Source organism: Neofelis nebulosa, chromosome 17 (assembly GCF_028018385.1).
Source record: "Neofelis nebulosa isolate mNeoNeb1 chromosome 17, mNeoNeb1.pri, whole genome shotgun sequence".
Classification (NCBI taxonomy): Eukaryota; Metazoa; Chordata; class Mammalia; order Carnivora; family Felidae; genus Neofelis; species Neofelis nebulosa.
Window position 1 is genome coordinate 38,339,588 of NC_080798.1, and position 25,060 is coordinate 38,364,647.

The 25,060-nt window shown below is 35.5% G+C and overlaps 1 protein-coding gene across 5 annotated transcripts in view; it reads right to left on the minus strand.

Moving 5' to 3' along the window:
• Positions 1-25,060, minus strand: part of CDH8 (cadherin 8) — a 361,133-nt gene that overhangs the window by 49,880 nt on the left and 286,193 nt on the right. For 4 of the 5 annotated variants that reach the window (XM_058706101.1, XM_058706098.1, XM_058706099.1 and 1 more), the window contains 3 exons: positions 18,322-18,443; positions 14,610-14,864; positions 4,478-4,595 (listed from right to left, as the gene is read on the minus strand). In XM_058706101.1, the coding sequence (XP_058562084.1) occupies positions 4,478-4,595; positions 14,610-14,864; positions 18,322-18,443 (495 nt within the window). The remainder of the gene's footprint in view (positions 1-4,477; positions 4,596-14,609; positions 14,865-18,321; positions 18,444-25,060) is intronic. The other variant, XM_058706102.1, reaches the window with a different exon arrangement.

A 25,060-nucleotide genomic window follows, 5' to 3' on the forward strand; every position in this document is an offset into this window, starting at 1 on the left:
TAGGAGGTTGTGGGTATTTAAAACAACTTGATATGCTAAAATGAAAAGTAATCCCATCAAGTTGGAAGATGGGGTCAGCTATTGTGTGGAGAAAGCTGAGTTTCATTTTCGCACAGGAGAAAGAAAGAAAAGCCTTTCTATTCAAAAACAGGTCCAAGAACCCTGCAGCTATTTCCAAGGCTGGTAAATATTTTAATTATTTCTCTACCTTCTCCTCCTCCTCCTCCTCCTTTTTTTTCCCTTTATCTTTGTATTATATCATTTAGATTGCAATACATTACTAAGCAGATTTCTCGTAATGTGTTCTAGTAAGGATGAAGGTTTTCACAACTACCAACGAGGCCACTTTCACAATTACTGTACAATACTCGAAAATTAATAGAGTTAAAGCTGCCAAGGGGCTGGTTGAGAATGATAACCCAGAGGAGATGGGACATAGCATAGGAATTTAAGAATTAATAGATTAATCTTATGACGATCTTGTCCCATTTACTGATGAAGGTTTTTTGTTTTTTGTTTTTTGTTTTTTTTGTTTTATGCGCCAGACATTGTGCTAAGAGCTGTCTAAGACCTTGGTTACACATATCTATCACAGCACACCTGTGGGGTAAATAGGTATTGTTATCCTGGTATTACAGATGAGGAAAGTATGGCTTAAAATTATCAGCCTGTAGTCTGTATTCTTACAAGGGGTGCCTCCAGAGGATAAAAAGACATAAAACACATATTGCTTGAAACCAGTCAATCAGTTGAGATGGAAACCCCACAAAACAAAGCATGAAATGCATTCTAAACAGGGAACCATGTTTTGGACATTGAGATTACCAGGTGCATTTATCCAAAGCTCCAGTCAGCATCAACATTATCCAAATTAATTATCACAATTATACCTGGGGAGTGAGGTCCTTATCAGTAGGATTTTGGTCAAAAGGAAATACCAAGAAGAGAAACAAATGTTAGTATCATCAGGTACTCTGGTTCCCCTGCTGTCTTTTCTGAAGCCTAACCAAAGTGTAATTAAGGCCAAGTTTATTGTCTGCTTCTTTCCATTTTATACTGTCCTGTTTGTGGTTTTCCTCATTTCTGTATACACATGATTCAAATATTTCAGTACAAAACATGAAGACTCCCATTTTTCCAGACTGCTTTCTGGCAATTCCAATCAAATCTTTTAACTACAGTGTGCAGGCTGGAGAAGACCATGATCCTGGCAGACCTGAAATTTTCTGCAACCAAGATATTTCTGTATCTGTGAAAGGTCCATTTATCTTCCATGTCTTGTTATATTGAATTGTTGAGTATCTTCCATTTTCATGGTTAGAATGGAGGCCAATACTGCAATGCGTCAGCAAAAAACTCAATTTGTTTCTAAATTCACCCAACTGGAAGATGGAGAAACCAATGTCTGGGCCATATTATTTAGACAATGTGAGGTGCTATGATCGGTGTATATATGTGATACATATATGATGTGACTCATCATATTTTTGACATTTGCTTTCACCTTTATGGGTATTTAAAGTTGTTTTCCTAATCTGGATGAAATATGAATCTCATATATTCAGAAAGAGAATTATTTGTGGAATCACCCAACTGTGTAGGAGATAGGAGACAGCTAATTTTGATCTTTTTTTGTCTTTGATTATGAATTAGTCAGCTGAAAATTACAGAAGGACCAATCTATACAAGGGAGGGGAAAGGTCACATTAACTTCAAGTTGAAAGACGTGGCTACAATTTCCTTAGAAAATGTGAAATACTAAAACCATCACTCATAAATATCTAATTAAATAAGGAAATCATCTGGCCATCAATTATAAATTTGGGTATACTAGATCTCTCAAAATATTAACCTTCATCTGTTGGGCTGGGACTCATAAATCATGACACTCTCAGGGGAGAAACATCAGTTAATGACCATTTTAAAGTCCATTTTATGAAGAAAAAAAACAATCCTAAATATGATTATACCATTTGATTTTCTCCATCTTAAAACATAAAATATACCATAGTTTTAAAATAAATAATGTCTAGTATTTGGATTTTTCAATTGTGCTTGTATTGTCTTATCATTAACAGGGAATGGGTAATAGGCTAACAAAATACTGATTTATCTATTTACTTATTTATTTCCATAATTTTAAATCTGACAACTTTTTTTCCATTACTTTGATTGTTTCTACATGTGAAGAAGGGACCATCTCCCCCAACCCTATTTTTATAGTAACTATCCAGATGCCAATAAGGTAGTGGTCTATGTAGCAAAACTTGTGAATTTCTGATCTAGGAAAAGGAAGATAGAATATAAATTATACATATCTATTCGAAAAACTAGTGAGCTCATGATTTCATCTACGGAGAAATTGAATATTTGGATCCTAAATCCAAAATCACAGTGAACATATATTCTGATTTCCACAATACAATCCTGGTTTATGTTTTTTTTTGTTGTTGTTGTTGTTTTTTCAGGAACAAATATAAATAGCAACCCCTTTCACTTTAAAAAATGCCCCAATTGGAAAAATAAATTATATGGTCACTTTTGGCAAAATAAACGCACAATTTAAATGGAACAATTATGGCAGAGTGGTCTTTGCACAAAATATTCATAACACCTGGAATCTTTGTAAAACTTTTTTCAGTTTTTTCACACACACACAATTCTGTGACATAAATAAAAAGTGTAGCTTCCATGTTCTAGTTTCAAAGTAAGACATATAATATCCATGCTTTTAAAATATTCTGTTAAAGGGCTTATTGAAATGTATGATAGGGTGAAAGAGGTTACTTAATTGTGCAAATTTGACTTCTTACTGCTTCCAAAATTCAGAGAAAACACATGAAATTCATTCACTGTCAGACCAAAATCTCCTCTTTAAAAGATTTAGGGTACAAACAAATACAGTACGAAACTGCACTTTCCTTGGCACCCCAAACAGCCTCTCATTCCTTTGCAATATGTTTATGTGGTGCCTTTGACGGGCTGTACTTATATGACAGGCATATCTTGAAATTGCATGCCCAGAATATGCCAAAAAGCTCAAAACCTTTGGGATGGGAAAATATTTCTTCACAGAGAATTTTTAAATGGAGGGCATTTCATATGCAAAAATAATGACTGATACCTATTAGCTCACAATCAAAGTGAGCATGGACCACACGTATACACAGACTTTTAGCTCAGCTTGGGATTTCTGTTTGGCTTTCATCTTAGCCATATTCATGTGACTTTCATAAAAAAGAAATCTTGATAACTGAAAAACAAAGACAATGTACATGGATTACAGTTCCTAATTAGGGAAGGTTAACAAAGGAGTACTCCATTACTAAGGAGAAAGAACAGGATTTCATCTCCTTCGTGTTTATAATAGTGAAGGCCAGCTAAACGAGGAATATCTGTATAAGGACTTCTCCATTTCATTTTTGGTGTTGCACTTACATTTATCAAAGCATCCCCAAAGAACTAAGTAAGGAGCATCATGTTAAAAGGTAGGGCCATAATATACTTAACAAGAGCCATAAAATGTTTTATTTCATGAAAGAAATGTTGTCAAAATTCACTCCCTCCTTGAAACACAACATAGCAAATTACCCAAATGTCATGAACTAAATTTGACTCTTCTGAGTATAGTTTTTATAGAGACCATTCAGAAATCCAAACAAATGCCTACAGAAAACAGCTTAAGACAATACATTTATTTTGCTAATCATTCCAAAACAGCCAAAACTAAGTTTTAAATATACCTGAGCCAAAATCAACAGCAAAAAATGCTTGTTACATATACAGCAGATTAGGAAACAAAAATGTACAGATGAGATGGACTTAAAAAAATAGATCTATAACCTTCGTATGTAATAGATAATAGTTAGGGAAAACAGTAACCCAAACTTAGTTCTCAAGAAATAATGAAATGGATTAACTGTTCTCCTGAGTGAAAGACTTAACAATAAAATCAGTTTATATTACCTCCACAATAATACTGATAAGGAGTGTCCTTCAAGAAGGATTTCCTGATCCAATTGCTATTATCAAAGTTGGTACAGGCTTAAACAAATACCTCTAATGTGTACCCACAAACCAGGCAAAATTAGGATAGGCTTTCCCTAAAGACTTGGTAAACATTCAATTAAAACTTAGCAACTGTGAAGTATAAGCCAGTTCCTTCTCTAACAGATATCTCAGTATCTCAAAATTCCTGGAACTTTCCCAGGGGTTAAATCTTACTGTTCATTCTTCAAAGTAAGGTGATTGAGGTATTCCCTGGGATAAAATTAACTTTCACATTAACAGCTTTCTTATCTATTGTTTCAATATTGGAAGGAGGAGTGATGTAATTACCAAGCCATTAGGCTGATAAGCTAAGTTTCAATTGCTCATGGGTGAGCAAAAATTATTTTATTGATATTTTCAAATTATGAAATCACATCCTATTTTCCAATTTATGTTCCACCCTGTTTCATAAGGCTAATAGATTTACCTTCATTTTTCTTGATGGTAAAATTCGGATTGTTGACCATTTCTGGAAGAAGACTGTATAAGAAATAATGTCCATTTTTGGGATCATCTTTGTCCATGGCACTCACTGTTTGAATGACCTGTAACATAAAACTCGACATCAGCATTTTTGATGACATCAGAGGGCTTATACTGCCTTTAAAAGCTGAGTGACATCTCTTTAGTTGACTGATATTTGGTCCAACGGTTTTTTTTCACTTTTCTGAGTTGCTGTGGATGGTTTGTGCCAAGAACAAGGAGAAACATTTATCACTTTAAAACCTCAGCTTTGATAAATTGATGAACATTAATGTTCATTTGTGTCCATTTGGTGTCTGTGGCTCAAAGTAGCAAATTTAAGGGTATTTGAAAATTCCACTGGGTAATTACAGGTTTCTTTCCAATTTGAATATACACGGGCATCTAGAATGAGATTTGGAATTGTTACAGTGATTGTAGTATGGCTCTTGGGAGGATCGTGGAAGTAAAGAACTTAAATCTTGAATCCTCAAAACTCCTCTTTTATTTTGCTTATCAGGTTACATATGTTTGCCAAATAGAATGTTCCTCGGCACAAACATCACTGCAACAAACCTTTCTGAAGAGTCGCATCTGTTCCCTCCCAATAATGAATACTGTTTTTAAAGCTAGTGGATAACACATGCAAACAATGCTTTGGAGTGTATCCTGAGATGAATAAATTATAGGGATTAGGAGAATTACCACTGTGCAGAGCTGTTTGGATAGATACACACACTTGGAATTGGTGCCGGTTGAATGTGCTTATTTCATTTGCAAAGCTGCATTAACTTAGTGCTAAGTTGTTTCTTAGGATGTCAGAGAATCAGCTTAATAATTCATATTAATGATTCTGTGATATTAATCACTTCAATATGAAACACCGGGCAGTAGTTAATGTAGTAAAAATGATAGCTTACACTACCATTGTAAATAACTACGACATAATTTCTACAAAAAAAAAAAAATGCCTGTAAAGCATGACAGTCAAGGCGACATCAGATTTACCATAAGAAGAATTAACAGGGAAATGCTGTAAGGTTTGTGAAATTTAGAGAATATAATGATGATGCCTAATATATTAGGTCTGTTTGAATTTAGGTCCCATTCAACTTTACCAATTTCATTATAGATGAAAAAGTGGATCATTTCTTTCTGAGAAAAGGATATCCTTGCCTAGTGACTTATCGCCTAAATGAGTGTGAGAACCACAACTGTGAGCATCTATGACTTTTGTGCATACTATATGATGAACAGTACGTTAAGGTTAAGACATAAAGGAAATAACCCCTCTCAGCTTTCATTTCTCCATTTTAAAAATGGGACATATTCTTACCTGGTAGGGGTTTTACTTTTGTTAAGGATCTTGTAAAATGTCTTATCAGTGTACTTAGTTTGAGTAATAAGATAACAAAAAAATAGCACAAAATATAACTCAGGATTAAGACAGTGAGGTAGTCATCAAAGTGATGGACTCTGAAATTGAGCAGCCTTGATAGAAGCCATAGTTTTACCTTCTCGTCATTGTGACACTGAGGGAGTTACTTTAGTCTTTCTGAAACTCAGTTTCCATGTATTCTAAAATGACAAATAAAAAGTGCCTTTCTCATAGGGCTGTTTTGGCAATTGATATAAATTCATGTGAATCTCTTAATATAGTATCTGGTTCCTAGTAACTGTTCAGTGAATGTCAGTCATCATCCTTATTGTCATTATCATTTTTTTTATTAGGGTCAGTACCATTTATTCATGACATAGCCCCATGATAAATGTAATGGCTTTGATGTTACCACAACAGTTCCCTAACCTCATCAGATTAGATGGGAATATAATTATATTCACTCTATTTGGACACCTAGCATGTTTTCCCTGACATTTAAGTGCAGAGAGATGCCCTGAGCCTCCAGTTTTATAAAAAATGAAAGAATGGAAATCCAAGGGGAAAATCTGGGGAACACAAGTAAGTCTTTTATGACTAGCCTACATGTACACATATTTAAGGGAAGAATTTGACAAGAACCTTCTTCTAAGCAGTTATAAAGAACAGTGAGGGTGAAAGTTATCCGTGAGCATAGGTAGTATTCCCTTCTCCATTTACCCAATTTTGTTTCAAAAGTATTCCTATGTCCAGGTGCACCAGTTGAAAAACTAACTTTTAACGTGTGTGAGCATAAATGAAGAAGAGCAAATGAAAAGACTTTTTGATATCCTGTGGTGAAAATCATTCACGACTAAATGCATTCTGTAGTGTAGTTAGTGGATAGAGCTCCTGTAATAATACCCTTCCTAATATTTCTAAGTAATCTGCATGAAAAAGACTCATACATGCTGGCAAGTAGATCTACATGAGTTATTTCATTAGTTAAGCCGCCACGACCAAAATAAAAGATGCAATAATTTAGCTTACCTGAAGTAAAGGAATATAATTACCTGTCATGCCGTATCTCAGAAGTTTGGTCTAAACATTATACCTGCAATGAATATGTTTTTTTCCACGATGTATTTAAGCCAGAAACTAGACATACAATTTCTTGAGCCTACTGAACCAGAAAGGCTTGGGGTGAGGCATTTTAAACAGTCTTCCAGGTGATTCTGATGCATGCTTAAGTCTGAGATGGACTGTTTTCAGCCAAGGGAGAAGATTGGTGTTTACAATTCTCTTATTATTACTCATTAGGGGAGTTTGTATTATTTTTTTTTTATTTTTTTAACGTTTATTTATTTTTGAGACAGAGACAGAGCATGAACAGGGGAGGGGCAGACAGAGAGGGAGACACAGAATCCGAGACAGGCTCCAGGCTCTGAGCTGTCAGAACAGAGCCCGACGTGGGGCTTGAACTCACGGACCATTAGATCATGACCTGAGCCGAAGTGGGATGCTTAACCGATCAAGCCATCCAGGCGCCCCTAGGGGAGTTTGTATTATTAAGCTAACATCAAGCTCAGTGCTTGATATGTTGGGGAAATAGTGATGAAATGGTGAATCTTTATATTTTTTATTTTTAAATTTCATTTGAGAGTGAGAGAGAAAGCACAAAGCAGGGGAGAGGGGCAGAGAGAGAGAGAGAGAGAGAGAGAGAGAATCTTAAGCAGGCCCCATGCTCAGGCAGAGCCAGACAGGGTCTCAATCCTATGACCTGGAATCATGACCTTAGCTGAAACCAAAAGTCAGATGCTCAGTGGACTGAGCCACCCAGGTGCCCCAGAAATGGTGAATCTTTAAATCAACTTCCAAATATCCCATGAACTGACTACCCTTAAGAATTTGGTTTAAACCATTTTTGACACTTCATTTTATCTTAATGTAGATAGCTATGGTCTAGACATTTTCTCTAAAAGTAGACACCCAGTAAATCACTTGAAGGACTTTATACTATTAAAATGCGTTAAGATACCCCTATCTAAAAGGCTGAAATTTTCACTGATGTAATAACATCTGAATACACTCAGCTTTAAACAATAGAAAGAAAAGAACAGATTTATTCAAGGCAGTGCAACTCCACATAAGCAGATTTTATAGGCACACTGACTAGCTGGAGAATGAAAACCACACACGTTCCCCCAGTGTGCTACTATGATGTCAATTACCTTTTAGATAATTGAAAATTTCTGGAGAGGTCACAGATTTTTAGGAGTACATATATAACATTCGGTTTAAATATTTTTCCTTTCTACCAGTAAAGATGCAATTGAAAAAAATCTAATGTTTGATGACTTATTGTGGATTAATTTTAAAGGAAGCTGAAATTTTATATATCTATATAGATGTATATAGGTAGATAGGTAATATCTATATATAGGAGATGGATAGATAAATAGATAGACAGATTTATTAGAAAAACAAAGTATATCTGGAATGTTGGGATAAGGAGATGAATTTCAAGGCCATACTTGGAATTCTATGGGAGCAGACTTTGTTCTATTTCTTGAGATTACTAATTTGAAATGAAATAACCTTTCTAAGAAATGAAACTAAAAAAAAAATTTTTGAGAATTATGGGGCCATATCATATTTCTGTTTTATTAAAAAACAATTTGTTGTTTATCAACACTTAACCCAACTTATATTGTTTTTATTAGCAGAGTTGATTAAACTTTACGTAAGACTATTTTACCTTACTTCAAAAATATTGAATGACAGTGAGGTATCACTGTCATTATTAATTTTTGAAAAGCAAGCATCCAACAGATACATTTTGGATGATCTGGTCTGTTTGCAACCATAAAACTGTCAAGGGATCTATTAGAAATGCAATATAAGATTCTATAGATATTATTCATTGATTTGTTCTTAGGTACCAAGCATGATTATATACAATGAGTTGGATTTTTATCCCCTTCACTGTTGTAAGAACACCACATGATAACTATTTAATACATATTGCCTAAATGAAAAAATGAATGAATGAACGGGTCATGTCTGCATATTTTAGCCTCATCACTAATTCTCACATAACCTTGAGAAGTATGTATGAAGAAATGTACTGGAACCCTAGTACATCAAAGATGTGATATGTAATATTTGATCCCAGATATATCTGATAACAAACCACTTGTGTCTTCCTGCCCCAATACATCAGGCTGCCTCAAAATCTTGTTGACATTCATACATTTTGCACATGTATTTCAGTTAAGTTGGGGCTTACGCCTTCGATATTTTGGAGAGTGCATAGGATGCACTCATCCATTCTTGTTCTCATTGCTCAGGTACTTTGCTTTACTGAGATAAAGGTCCCCTTTTATTCTGACACATCACACAACAAAATGAAGACTTAGAAATCATAGTTCCTTGTAAGTGTGGACAAGATGAGAGAGGATTGCATTCTCTTGCATCTTTTGGAATGCTTTCAAAAGCTTCTGGAATATACATCTATGTTCCAGGAACACTCAACATTGATAGCCAAGATACTATCTACCATCACAGCACACTGTCACTTTGTCAGGCAAAACTTAATTTTCTTTTTTCTTGGCAAGTCTTTCTGTGGTGGTGTGAATTGGAAGGTGATGGAAAGTGAGTTGAATGGGACGAAATCAAAGGTGCTGCGGAAAGCACAGCATCATTTTTGGTTTTCTATTCATTCCTCTGCCTATTAGCTTTCCTGAAATACTAACTTCTGTTTATTAGAGCATGAGTTTTAAACTTGGGAAAAGAAAGGATGAACCATGAATAAGCATCACATGCTTCAATCTTCTCAACTTGAAAGTAAAGTTGAATGAAATTACTTATATATGCACATAAAGGAGGGGAAAGTCCATAGCTTTTATGAGAGTATCAATGTTTTTTATAACTGAAAGAAAACAAAATAGCTTAAAAACCAGCCCCTAAAAGACGGGTCCTTGGAAATAAAAATTATGCACACAAGATAAATCAAGTTATAACAATGATGATAAATTGAAAAAAGAGGAAATATTGGAATTTGGGAAATTATATTAAAATCCACACAATGACCCAATTATCCTCCATAATTTCAAAACTGTATATAATAAGGTTCAAATATAAGCACTGTTCATAGATATTTAATGGATAGTTACTGGATATTTGTTTTATAATTTGCATGGTAATCCAATGTCTACCAAGACTTCTCCTATCTAGAGTGTTTTGCCATGCCAGTGTGTGTGTGTGTGTGTGTGTGTGTGTGTGTGTGTGTATCTTTGTCTTTAAAAACCATTAGGTTACTGTTCAGAACATATACCTTGGAAGTCTGACCTATGGAAAATACAACAGGAGGATATAGATTTGATTTTCTAGGTCTCTTTTAAACACTAAGTGAAGGCGTCAGTTCTCTGGGTCAACATTTGGGGGCTGTACCTTTATAAACCCATTTGCGAAACTTTCGATATTTTCCTCCATTTCTGTTTCCTTCACTCCCCTTTCCCTTCCTGAAACCAAGTTGAAATAAAATGATTCAAAGCAAGGACTTCTGAATAGTATGTTTATACAAAGTTTGGAGTTTCCAGTGTCTCATACCTTTTTTCCTAGACTCTGCATATTTCATGTGTATTTTGTGCACCTCTGAATTAATACTAACAAAATATTCCATCACTTTCTCTGCTTTGAAAACCTCATTAGCAGGGTAAACCCCAAAGTTTCTAACATAGCTGAGAAGTCTCAGGTCCCTTTTCAATCTCTTCTCTCCATCTTCCATGATACTACTCCACAGGAATACTTCCTGATGCCTCCTTGGCATTGCAAGCGTCACTTCCTAAGCTGAACCTCTGTGGCATTATTTATCCTCCTGGAGCAGGTTTGTTTCCTGACTGGGTTCCCTTTACCACTAGTTGTATAGTTTTCTCTGAAGGAAATTTGAAAGATTTTATAATCAGCTATGTTTGCTAAATGGCAAAGACCATATAGCCTTCTCATGATTCATATGTATTTATAAATGTAAGGGAATCTTAGAGTTAAACAAAAGAAGAAGAAAGGAATGTTGTTGAACTTGGTTTAATTCAGTGTCAGTGCTCCATGACCTTATTAAGTAAACCACACACACATACACCACAAACGCCACACCATATAGGTGATGTGCTATGCCCTACAAGTTTTTCTCAGGCACTCTTTGAGAAATGCTGTCCTCCAAAATTCCTACTGAATCTTAAAGGCCTGGGAGACTTCCACCTCTGTGTGGAGGCATTGTGTCTTATCTAGCTTGGTGGTTACCATGTCTCTGCCCTTCCAACAAAATGTCAGCTCCTCGTGGTACCACATATTACCCACTAGCACAAAGCCTAGGCCTAAGGCCTTTTACTATCCAGTGTCAATTTTACTTTCTTCAAAAGGGTATCAACTTGGCTTCTAAGAACAAATGGAAAGAACCATACACATGTGCCCACCTTGCTTCAGTCCTAAATTCTTACTCAGTAACTTATAGATTGAAAACAAAACAAAATATATTTGTATGAAATAGGCCAAGATTCTCAAACAATCCCTGACAGCATGTTCTCTGTGGATCATCAATCTCAATAGGTGAGGTGCTAGAATATGGAATTGGGGATCGCACAAGAGGTTCAGCCAATGTGTATGTTGGCTGAAAAAATGACTCCAAAAAAGATGGAGATTGTATGTGTCCTGCAGGTTGATCCCAGTATATTTGAAAAATAATGATATTGGCCCACACATTTAAATGAGGAGGAATAAAGTACAAGCCTTTCCTTTACCCTGAATAAATAAAATACTTGGAAATTACCAGAGGAGGAGTTATTCCAATACAGGGAACTAGATTGTCTTCTGTTATAGGGACCCGTTAAGGGACTATTTATAATGTTTTGCTCCAAATCAAAGTCATGTAGCTCTAACAACAAAATAAAGCAATCCTAATGATTTAATCCTATATTTTGCTTTTTAGACTATGACATTAGTTAAAATATATACTAATAATAATTATAATTATTTATTAAGCACTTGATATTGCACTAGATATTTCTGAAATATCGGAGTTTAGTAGAGGTTAAGACTGAAGGTCACAAAATTGTAAATGGCAGAGCTGTGATTCACACTAAGATTATTCTGGTTTCAAATCCTTCCACTGTATTTTTTACTTATGTGCTCCCCTCTGTCAAAAGTGAGCTCTAAAAGTCATACTTCTGTTAATGATGGTTTTGAAATATATTTTGTTAAGTATTATTTCTTCAAATACTGTTTTACGGATTCTATTAATTTACCATCTCCTAGCTACACCCCCCAAAATGAAAATAGTACTGTATGCATTTTGTTGAGGCTATCGATTTCATCTGTTTTAAAATCAATCCTGTCTCCCTCTTGTGCATGCAGATAGATCCTGAAAAATGCCTGGTGGCAGGGAAGTTAAAATTAAATCTCCTAAATTTATTGTTTCATGAGTGTTATAAAATGCCATATTTTTGACTCACTGTCTTATATTTATTAGAAAAAAGCCAACAGAAATTTTTAAAAGAAATAAATAAAGTAGCAAACACATTCATTTCTGGTGTTTATCAACAGATAATTATTTTTACTTTTCTCCCTAAGCTTTCTTTCTTAAGATTTTGCGGAATGCTTTTTGGATAATGTGTCTTATGGGTCACAGGAGTTGACATTTTTCGCTTTTGAAAAATGCTCACTCTTGACCACAATCTTATTTCTAAGAAGTTTGTTGCACAGGCAATGGAATCTCAAAGTCCGCTTCCTTGGGAAGCACTGCAAGATCATAGAAAGTGCAAGGACTTTGGACGCTTCAAGAACAGACCTTGAAACCCATGTATGCCACTTTTCATGGCCTTGGGGAAGCCCCTCACCCTTTTTCAGCCTCAGCCTCCTTATCAGTAAAATGTGGCTGCCAACACCAATCTCCGAAGTAGTGATTTTGATTGTATGTTGGATGTCTGTCTATATTACGGTATTCATGAAAGCATGCGGCTTTCACAATTCCTTGTCTGCATCTCAACTGCTACCACCTCAGATCACCAAGTACCTCACCAAGTCCTGGTATATAGTTTATGTTTAATAAATATCTTTTACCAACATCTTTTGCAATTACAGCCTATTAAATGTTCTTCCTGCTTAATTGCATGTATGCATGTGTGTGTGTGTTGTGCATGTGTGTGTACATTTTATTCAAAATGCGTGTTGTCCAGTTTCAGTGTTGCTTATTACATTCTTCTTAATCTTACACTTAGCCACAGAGGTCTTCAATTCTTCAAACAAACCAAGGTCTTTCTCCCTTGAGGGTCTTTGCCCAAGCTTATCGTGCTGGCTAGAAGTCTCTTGCTTCCACTGCTTGAATGTCTAGCCCTTTCTAATTTTTTTTTTTTTTAATTTATTTATTTTTGGGACAGAGAGAGACAGAGCATGAACGGGGGAGGGGCAGAGAGAGAGGGAGACACAGAATCGGAAACAGGCTCCAGGCTCCGAGCCATCAGCCCAGAGCCTGACGCGGGGCTCGAACTCACGGACCGCGAGATCGTGACCTGGCTGAAGTCGGACGCTTAACCGACTGCGCCACCCAGGCGCCCCTCTAATTTTTTTTTTTTCAGATTCAGCTTAAAGGATACTCACTTAAAAAGTAACTTTCTCTGACAACACTATATAAAGTAGGGTCTGCTTTTTCTTTTTTCCCCTCTGCCTAGTTGTGTCAATGTTTCCTTCAATCCAGTTTTCAAAATTGAAATTATATTATGTATTCATTCCACTTTTTTTTTAATAAGTCCTCTTCCTCATTAAGTTCCATTAGACAGGACATTCTTTTTTTGCCCTTTTTACATTGTTTCCCTAGGTCATATTACAAGAGTATCTTGTAGATGCAATACAAAATGTTCAGTAAATAAATAAATAAGTGATTTTTCATTCGAAGAGGTTAGTTTGTGCACTGTGTGAGTAAAACAAGTGTTTCCATGGTAATATCTGAGAAGCTAGTTATTGAAATATTTGTCACTGCTGAATGAAATGAATTAGAACTATGATTCTAAAATTTCGTGAATATTCATTACATGCAAAGCGTTAGCTAGATACATATCTAGAAATATAGGATATTATTTTCTTCCTTTCTTTGTGGTTTTTATTTATTTATTTTTTGACCTATGACATTCCTAGGATAAGCCAACTTCATATTGCTACAGTATTGGTCAGAGACAAAGGGGATTAGAAGAAGTAAACCAAAGCATTTTTTTTTCATCCCAGACATAATTGATGCCAAATAGCTTGCCTCAGCTTCTATAGAGGGTGATGAAGCTTTAATTATATGCCACTAGATTTATTTACAGTAAAAAGGGAAGCTCCTCCCTGAAGGAAAAAAGAACTGAAGCAGTCTGTCATCTAGTCCTCAAACAGTAAAATATTCTCTGGGACTAAATAAGAGACCTTGACTCATACCTGGAAATACAACATTTTCAATGTAGTCCTTGCATCAATGAACCATCTGGAGCAAATTATCCTAATTACGTATGTATGATAAGCAAGGGGTTAGCATCTGAAATAAAATCCTAGAAAGACCCTATCAAGGGGATAGGATGTAGAACAGAGTTATGGAAGGCCCTCTAGCCAACACTGGTCACTAAAGCTCTCTATTTCTCTTTTCATGTTTGGTTCTGAGTGTGCTGTTGTCAAGCATAATGAAGGAAGATACTGGTTTCTCCACAGCTGTTACCTGTTCCTCCACCCGTCCAGCCAGATTACCATTCTCTTCAGAGAGAACCTGGTTTATCCCCAGCTGACTCCTTTTCAGCTCTTGATAGATGTTTCCTGTCTCTGGTGGAACAGGTCCTATATTAAGAGGTCTTTTCAGTAAGATAGCTTCATTTCCCTTCAGCTCTTCAGCCTCCTTTCTGCCCAGAGGATTTGAGGTATGTTCTTGCAATTCTATCATTTCTAATTTTATTACGTGTTTGCCAGAGAGAAAACTCTAGAAGGGAAAAAGACTGTTGTTTAGGGCATTGTTTGCCACTAAATCCCCAGTACCTCACCAAGTCCTGGTACATAGTTTCTGTCTGTTTAATAAGTATTTACTGACTGACCCAAACCTACCATCATCCTATTATACACATGAACTATCAGTTATATATTTTCTAATTTTGAACTCTTTAAACCATACCATCATTTCTGTTTTGGCCATTAGAGAGGAGTCAGTGGAAGGAATCTTTTTTATTCTTACTGTTAAACTGAGAGCCAAGTAATTTGTAAATGATTGTATCGTGATATGATTGAGTTGGAGACTAAGGATACATATTTGTCATCTTAAAACTTGTGACTTGAGATAAATTACCTAGAACTATTGGGGAAATTTTTCTAAAATAGAAGTAATGAGCAACAGAAAATACGTTATTAATTATCTAATGGAGCAATTATTTCAGATGATTCTAATGAAAAGGGATGCGCCATGATTTTGTATAATATGGACTATGGACTTTTCCTGTTATGGGTGGTGGTTCCTCTCTTTAGGAAATAAATTGAAGAAAATGTCATATTTCACTTAATAATAATGAAAAGGTTTTAGAAGCAGACATGATTTCCAATTCTACTTTCAAAGAACCTATAACAGGTTCAGCATAAATGTATCATGTATTGGAGATGTACTTCCAGAGAGGAGAAAGTGTTGTCCCTCCTTCCTTGGTGAAAGTTTTTATTTAGTCTTTTTTTTTTATTCTTTAAGGAGTCCAATTAGTGGAAAAGAGTGGTCAAGTACAGTAGAGTTGTCTGTGTTTTGTTGATACTGGTTCTCATTTTGTGAGATGTTTTCAAAACCTCTTTGTAGAGGCTCTCTCAGTCCAGGAGGTTTTTACAGACTGAGTGTTGCAGTGGCTTGCTCTTAATTATTCCCAATGATCCCCAGCTGCCTCATTTCCCAGGAAGTAGATCCTCTTTGATTTTAGCCTTAAGTCCATACCTTCCGGACAAACCAGACATTTCAGAGTCCTCCACATTCCTTTTTCTCAGGCTGTTGTAAAGCAGACATTAATGGTTGAAAATATTGATAGAACTATGAATTTAGTGCTCATTCAGCTGTTGGCATTTGTTTTTGATGAGTGTGTTATCACCTCATAATGAATATTCTGATTTCAAAGTCAGAGGTTGTGTAGCATTATGAGAAATGACTGAAAATGTGTATGTTGAAGTTACATAAACACACTAGTGTTTATGTTGATAACAAATTTATGTTGATAACAATTAATTTTGGAAAATGTTAAGTATAAAAATAAGATACTTGAGCCATTAAAAGTGGCCTACTAATGGTGTAATGAATTACATGAGTTGTGACTAGCACAGAGGATTCAAGGAATTCAGGAGTTGTTTGAACAACTTCATGTGTATCGACCAGTCCTATGTCCAAAACTTAGTTGAACAGTCAAAAATCTGATTTCTTCATGTTAATATGAACTCTAATAAACGTACCTAAACATGTTCACTTGAGGATAATTTAGTGGCAGTGGACAGATACACAACATAAGCATTTCTTCACAGAATGAGTCATTCATTTTGATATGCAAAAATCATAAAACAAAGAATCAACTTTTTTTTTTATTTTGATCTTGCATAGGAAAGATGATGAAACAATGCATTTTTTTTCCTGAGGATAAAAACTGCTGAGGAATCATTAAAACCTTAGAAATAGTCAAAATCCATAGGATAAATCTCCAGATTCCTAGAGGTCCAAAGGTCAGTATCACAAGTGAAGCCAATGTAGAATTTTTGAAATCTCAATGCCATTGACTCTCTGAACTTGTGTGGTGAGTTTTGCATGAAAATGGGGTTTTATTTAAATTCTAAAGCATTAGATACATTCTGTGTGATCAACAATGTCTGGTGTAGAAGTCTGTGACTGGCTATATTACCCCAGCAACGATCTGGCCCAAACAAACATATCCTTGAAACTAACCTGCATAAATTTTGATCAAACTTTCTTTGCCAGCTCAATCCTAACTTAGCTAAATGATATTTACTACTATATATATATATGTGTGTGTGTATATATATGTGTGTGTGTGTGTCCGTGTATACACAGACACACACACACACACACACATTCCACCCTCAAATGATAACAGATGAAAATGTTCAAAAGATAGGCTAAAGGGCAATTCCACATGATGAAATTAGGAAACATTTAAGTTAATGTTAGAATATTTTTAAAAAAGTGTATCGCTGCTAAAAATGAATATTTTGATAACCATATTTATGACACGTAGATGTTTGAAATTAATCAGTTTTATTGCTAGAATTTTAGCTGTACTTGGTGTGTGTGTGCACGCATGTATTTGTGTCTCTTTTTGGGAGATGGAAATGAGGCTAATCCTTCAGATACATGAGAGTAGTCAAGGGGAAAATGTCCCCTGTTGTACAGGAGCATTGTGAAATAATGAAATAAAAGTATAGGGCTACAGTGTTAGTCCTCTCTTTAGGTGGAAAAAAAAATATCTAACTCTTGTCAGGTAAGCTACTCGGCAAATAGTAAGTTTAATTCCTAACACCCACATGAGGCACAAGAATAGTTGGATTAACAACTCCAGTGTCATGCTGTCAGCTGCTGTTTATTTAAATTAAAATGTCACCATCCAGAAATAAATAAGGAAGTTGAAAAACGATAAATTTTTTAAACATACAGTACTTTGGCACCTTGTTAAAATAAATCTATTACATTTGTGTTTTTTAGAACTTTACATAGACTATTTCCATTTTGACATTCAGAGTAGAGCAGGTTTTGTTTCTCTTTGTGTTGTTCACTCTTCCTCCCTCCTTCCCTCCCTCCCTCCCTCCTTCCCTTTTTTTTTCCTTCCTCTCTGTGTTTTTGTCTATCTCCATTGTCCCTATCTCTGCTACAGAAGACAGGTTTAAAAAAAAAAGTTTTGATTAATCCACAAAATATTCAGTTGCTTTCCTTGCATGTCTAAAACACATAGTTCATCCTATGCTGATCTAAATAAATCTACACTATTTATAGATTTCAAAATTAGCTTTCTACAACTGGTCTTGCTGGGTTTCACCCTTAAGTAGTATTCCTATGATTGATATGAAACTGAAAGGCCCTCCCCATGAACTTTTTCTCCTTCTTCCTGTCATTGGAAGGTTAAAATTCTGTCCCCACCTCTCTAAGATCTTAGCCTGAGATATTTTAAGATGGTTGTTTGGCTCTGGGTTCATGGCCCAGTAGGTTGTTCGACTTCAGGAGCCAATGTGGTCATAAGTAGGGAGATATAACAAACATCTGAGAAAGAAAAATGCTCCTTTTCTGTTCCCATTTGGGTGTTTCCTGCCTGTGACTTTGAAAACCATAAATGATGAGATGCTCACTATAATGCAGGTTAATTAAATATGAGACAGTTGTATACAAACATATTCAGCATTAACAACATGGAGATATTTACTTGGCCAGGTTTTCCATTTTCACATAAAAATGCCTCATATTCGGATGCGAATTCAGGGGCGTTGTCATTGACATCCAGCACTTTAATAGCAACAGGCACTCGTGATATCTGACTGTGGTTCCCTATGGGAAGGAAAAAATAACATCAGCATTGAGGGTATTTCATTTTTACCGTGCAACTCAACTTTCTTCTTGAAAGCATGTGTGTCTGTTTCTATTTCCCTTAATTAGGGTGTTTTCAACATAGTGATTATGGAATCTGACCATTCAATAAGGAAAAACAGCACGTGCTTGACTGCTTAAAAAAAGGAGAAATTATTACTTCAAACACCATTTGCTGGAGGTTCGCTTTACAATGACCATGTCTGAAAAACTTAAAAGAGGTTTCCTTGATGAAGAAAGCTTTATGTTAATGATAAAATCCATTATACAAAAGAAAAAAGCGCTGTGTGGAACAAAGATTTATCTCTTTGTTTCTCCTGGGTAGAACACAAGCCATTTTTGTGCTATTACCATATTTGACTGGCTATATACTAAAGGTGAACATCAAAAACCCAGGAAAAGGCCAGAACCAAGTCAATTGTTAAGAGAATGTCTTTAACAATGGTAAACAAGATAACATTAAAGATGGGGAAGCCTACTTTTTATGAATTTTTTTTATTAAAAACTGACCTTGGGATCTTTTTGGATAAGCTAAGGCTAAGTCATTTTAATATTGTCATTTTCATAAAGATTTTCATCAGTGTAAACAGATAATAATCTTGTAATCTTTTCAGGTCAATTCCAACAGCAGAGAATTTAATACATAATCCTTAATCCTCAGTCCTTAAATTTAAAAAGTTACATACGCACACACATATGCACAGAAATCTGGTCTAATATATTGTTGACTTCGGCCATGTGATGATTTTTCACTTGTAATAAATGCCATACAGTTTGTACCATGTAATAATATTTTGATCTCTTGTAAATTATACAGAATGCATTGGTGATGGCCAAGTATTTGTGTTTCTATGGCACTATTTATATGTAAGGCAAGAGGGGGGACATGTAAGGCTTTTGAATATGAAGAAACAGACTTGGATTTGATACTTCAAAGCCTTCTTGGTGATAATTGATTAAATTCAGATCTCTAAAACCTTCACTCTTTTTTGTGTGTGAAATAAGAAAATACTTCTATTATGAAAATACTTGTAAAGCACACAACCAATAATCATAGCCATGTTACAAATTTATAGTTGGTTAAACCCACTGGCAGTGTTACAAGATTTGAATTGAGTTAACTAGGATGGCTACTCTCCAATATTCTAATTTGATTAACTGTGGATGGATGAATATTATCCTGTGGAATCCCCACCGCCTCAGTCATGGAACATAACCTCATTCCCCAAAATCAAGCCAATGGCCTTAAATGTCTCACCTGATGAATCCCTTTTCTTTTCCTATTTTAGGTCTAATGAATGAATTGGTTCATTGAGAGAGGAACTATGGATCTCTCTAGTTTGAATGGAAAGAGAAGTTTTTTTTAAAAACATTACATGACCCTAAGGCAAGGAACTTACATTTTATGTTTTGTCTACTTATGTAAGGTGAATAAATAAGGTGTAAGGTATTTGAAATACACCACCTCTCTTCTAGCTGGACCGTGAGCTAGATAGCAGCTGCTAGAGAGAAAAGGGCATATAGTGTTTGTACTACACAGCAATGTGTGGGGCCCATTTTGCCTTGTACCACCTACATGATCCTGAAAAAATTACTTAACTTTCTTTTATTCCTGATAAAATCAAAACTGAAAAACTGAACACTTTATTTTCTGAATTGTTAGAAATAAGAGAAAACAGGAAGTGCTCAGATACTATTAGGCACGTAGTCAAGGGCATTTTAGCCTTTGAGCTTTGTAATTGTCAGCATGATCAGTACCATGCATACTGTTTAGTATATGCAATAAGAGATATTTCGCATAAGTAGATCTCTTCAGTCCTAAGTAAATTATAACAGTATCGAATCTAAGTAGGAGTTACATTAAATTCAATGATACTCCCATACTTTGATGGGAGACTGCCCTTCAAAGGATAATAAGCTTTTACCAAGATTATTCAGTTAAAACTTAACTCGAAGATGTAGTTGTGGTCTCCCAAACATGAAACCTTTGCATAATATAGTACTGATGAACTTCAAAAACAAAGTATATCAAGGTAACTAATCACTGCCATTTCTTCAAGAATACTTACAGGCTTATTCTAAATCTTTATCTCATGAGTGACCACTATTTGAAGGTTGAGTACAAATACCACATACCAAAAGGGATCTATCATGAACATTCTCAGACTTGTATAATAATTTTCAAACCTCCCTGAGAGTTGGAACAGTTTAAATTCCGTATTTTTGTTCAAGGTGCTATTGCACCCAAGTTGAACCCCTTAAACTGATTAATTTTATTTTGTAATTCTCTGGATCCCAACTTTATGAACTAATGATCAGTTATTTACTTACATAACATTCATTTTCTCTGTTCCCCATCAGAGACCAACTCTTGTGTATATAAATGATGACAAGAGACTTCTATTAGATTTTTGTCATCTACCTCTCTTGACCTAACAATGAGTGATCCATACATGTTTAATAAATAGCACATACAGAATAGACTGAAATATAAGTGCACAGTCTTGGGAAACTTAAGTATAAGGAAAAACTATCTGATTCCTTTTAGTATGATTTTGCTTCTTGGAAAGTGAGGAAATGTTAACCTTGAGTCAGGTTCATGGGCAATGGCTGATTGGTCAAGTCTACCAACCGATACTCTGTTTTCTCTCTTAGACTGCACACACACACCTAACAGGCAAACATGCATACACAGATTTTTTTTCCTCTCAGAATTTTGGCAAAGGATAATTATGCTAAAGCCGATGTTCTCTTCTCCCAAATTCACTAAATTCATGTTTTATTATATAGTTGAATTCAATATATTTTTAGGTGTTTGCTTTTGACTTTGTAGTTTACAGTATACCTTATTAAAAGAAAATCTAAACTGTACCCCCTGGCACTGAAAAATGATATGCTACTGGATGTTTAGAATTTCTGTAGACTTAGGGTTAACTGTCCATTACCTATTATGTAAGCACTAACAAAATAATATAATCTCTTCTCTTTATGACTGTGGAATTCCTTGTTATCCTTTAAGATTCACACCAAACTACATCTCTTCCCAAAAGTCTTTTAAACATACAATTCAGGTTGTTTCTGTTTGTTTTTTTGTTTTTTGTTTTTTACTGTTTTACTTGTGGCATGCCAACATGAGGAATACTGCTATCCTATTGCCCATAAAAACTGGTAAAAAATAAAAAAATAAAAAAACATACATTTAATTTAAAATTTTTTTCTTTATTTTTGATAGACAGAGTATGAGTGGGGGAGGGGCAGAAAGAGAGGGAGACACAGGATCTGAAGTAGGCTCCAGGCTCTGAGTTTTCACCACAGAGACTGACTCAAAGCTTGAACCCATGAATGGTACCTACCCGAGTGCCCCCATATATTTATTTTTTTAATTTAAAGAGAGAGAATCTTAACCAAGCTACAGGCTCAGTGCAGAGCCCAATGTTTGGCTTGATCCCATGATCCTGGGATCATGTCCTGACCTGAAATCAAGTTGTATGCTTAACCATCCTAAGTGCATACAACAAGTATAAATACTTATTCAAGAAAACAGAAATGTTGGTAAGAGAATCCTGTGGCATTTGAACCAATACCTGCTTACTCCTCTTACCCTTGTAGTTCAGGAAGATGAGAAATCTACTCTGGACAAACACAACCAAGAACACAGGGGTCCTTCTCCCCCAAGCTACTAGTGAAGGGATATATACCCAGGACATTAGTGTTTCTTATCCTGCTCATATACCTGTTGCTTACACTAAGTTTGGGGCAATTGCTGGTTGGCGGCTGCCTTTTTCCACCAAGTCCCTACTCATGGGACACACTTACACATTTGAAACAATGTCATTGAGAATCCTGGGCCCTGATCTTCCTGGCCAAGTCTCATGAGGGGAAATTTCATGCTGAGAGAAATGAACCAAGAAGACTGAAGGCTATTACTCTTCTCTACCATACTCCACCCACACAGGGCACTCCACTCCTAAAGCAGAGTGTCACTTGGCAAGCCATGGCTGAATCATTTTGTCTTGGGATGGGCAGGAAGATGAAACATAAAGCAGAGAGCTCTGAATCTTTCAGGAAGAATGGATGTCATTTGTAAAGGAATGTGGAAAAGATCAAGCCCAATGATTATCACAAGATACTGGAAGTTGTTGCTACTTGCTGGAGACAGATCAGCCATGGCATTCTTCGGCTGTAGTTGAAGAACTCCAATGTCTGCCTCGATGTTCACAGGGCTATTTTTTATCATGCCATGTTTTCTACTTTTCTGTCTCTAATAAGAACACTTATTACTATATTTAGGGCCTACCCAGCTAATTAAGGATGATCTCATCTTAAAATCTATAACTTCATCACATCTCCAAATCCCCTTTTTCCAAATAGCACATTCATAGGTTCCTGGGGTTAGGACCGAAATATATCTTTTTGTGGACCACCATATAAGCCCCTATATTCCATTTTCTCAAAAGCTAGGATATTTGTGACTAAATAGGATGATACTATCACAAACCTGCTCCTGTCCTAGAAAGCAAACATAAAATAATTCAGTTGTTTTTAGCTGCTTCTTTGAATTTATTCTTCAACATAACATATAAACTTGAAGAGGCTTAAAAAGCTCATAACTCCCTCCTGAGATTTTCGATAACACCCTTTTGTCAGTCATTCATTTATTCTTTCATTTTCTTCTCTTTAGCTATCCAATAAATAGTGTCCTCTCTTTTGCCAGTTACTAAGACAAAGCTCTTACAATCAAGGAGACCACAGTAATCTAGGAGATACATTATAATGGTTTTATACCTTCATCTATTCTACAAAATATTCCTTTACAAAATGCTGCAGAAGAACACAGGAGGCAGAGACCTTGTGCTATAGTCATAGGAACGATTTAAACAAGGAAATAAAGTTTGAATTAGCTTTAAATGAGTAGATGTACCCTAGGTAAACAAAGATGTACAGATATTTTAGATAGAATCAGCCACATATGAAAAGGCCCAGAAGCCTAGAGACCATGCCATCACCAGTACATCAGTAGCCCAAATTTTGAGTGCATTCAGAGAAGTAGCTGGTGGTGATGCCAGGACACAGAATTCAGGCCATATCAGGAAGTCTTCTGGTATATGTTGATGAGTATGAGCTGTATCATGTGATTAGTGTGAAGCCATTGAACTATTTCTTGATGAAATTTACAATTTTAAAATGTTACCATAAAGCAGAGAGGCAAGCAAAGTTACCATTGGTTTATTTTGTTTTTCTAAGTATATGGCTGTCCCAGAAATTTACTGATTATTTCTTGAAACTGTTAAAATAGGAAGAAACACAATAAAATAAGAAAACTAGTGCCTCACGTCCCCAAAATATTCCCAAAATGTGTTTCCACTATCTACATTAGATGAACATGTGTGATTGAAATTATTGCAAGTGTCATATTTAAATGCTGAAGATTCACTTTTATCTAAATTAATGAAATGATGGCAATTCAAATTTTAAAGATACTATAGAGCAATAAAATTAATTAGATAAGCTTCTGAGGAAATAATTCATGTCCTTTGTGACTGGCCCCAAAATGTTTGCCTTTCATCTGATACACAAACATTAAATATAAAGATATTATAATTAGAAACTTGATTAGCATTCATTAAAGATTAATTTTCTAAACACAAGAGATATGACAAAGTGGTCTGGAAGGAAAAGCCTGTTTGAATTGGCCACAAAAGTCAGACTGTTTTCACGTACCATGGAAGAAAAAAGTGAAATGGCACCTAGTGTAAACAACTCCTTGACTTCTACCATTTGAATCGTAGTGACTTCCTGTCACCTCTCTGTCACAGAGCCTCATGAATTGCCCATTAATTTTGCCCTTTTATAATCAAAGGTAATGGAATCCTGCCAAGTCTAAGTTACTTGGGAATTTGCTTCTAATAGTTTCCATGAGCTGTTTTTGCAGACATCGATTGAAATAAACAGCCTCTCCTTTTCAGACTATAAGAGAGAAAAAAATGATTTGACAAATTTAGATATACTGGTGGGTCTCAATAAATAATTCTTGAGCCTTCTACAAGTAGAAAGGTGGAAGCCATGAGCGGTAAATTACAGTCAACAGGGGAATGCAAAGTAAGAGAATTTATAATTGAATAGGGATGAGAGGAACAGTGGAAGTTTATAAAATAGGAAGATGTGAACTGAATATGTGATAGAAAAATATAGCAAGTTGGGAAATGTAAAACAAAACTGATAAGAAGGTTTAAGGAAGTCTTGGTAAATAATTTCAGGAGCAGACTTAGGCTGCCTAGTGACTAAATATAAAACTTTTTGAGGTCTATTGTGCCCATTGATGACATAATTTCTAAATTGCTAGTGGATGGTCTACCAATCAATAGGTTATTAAATAGGAGCAACTTAGGATATAATAAACCAGTGGATACCAGCATGGGAGAAATGCTACTGGGGATAGTTTTGTTAGGTGATTCTCTTGACGATATTATATTTATGTGTTACCCTTTCACTATCAGGGCAACAGCACTGATTCTTGGTTCAGTCTTTTGACTCCCTCCAATACACACCAAGAAATTTCTGCCTTCTAGAATGTATCG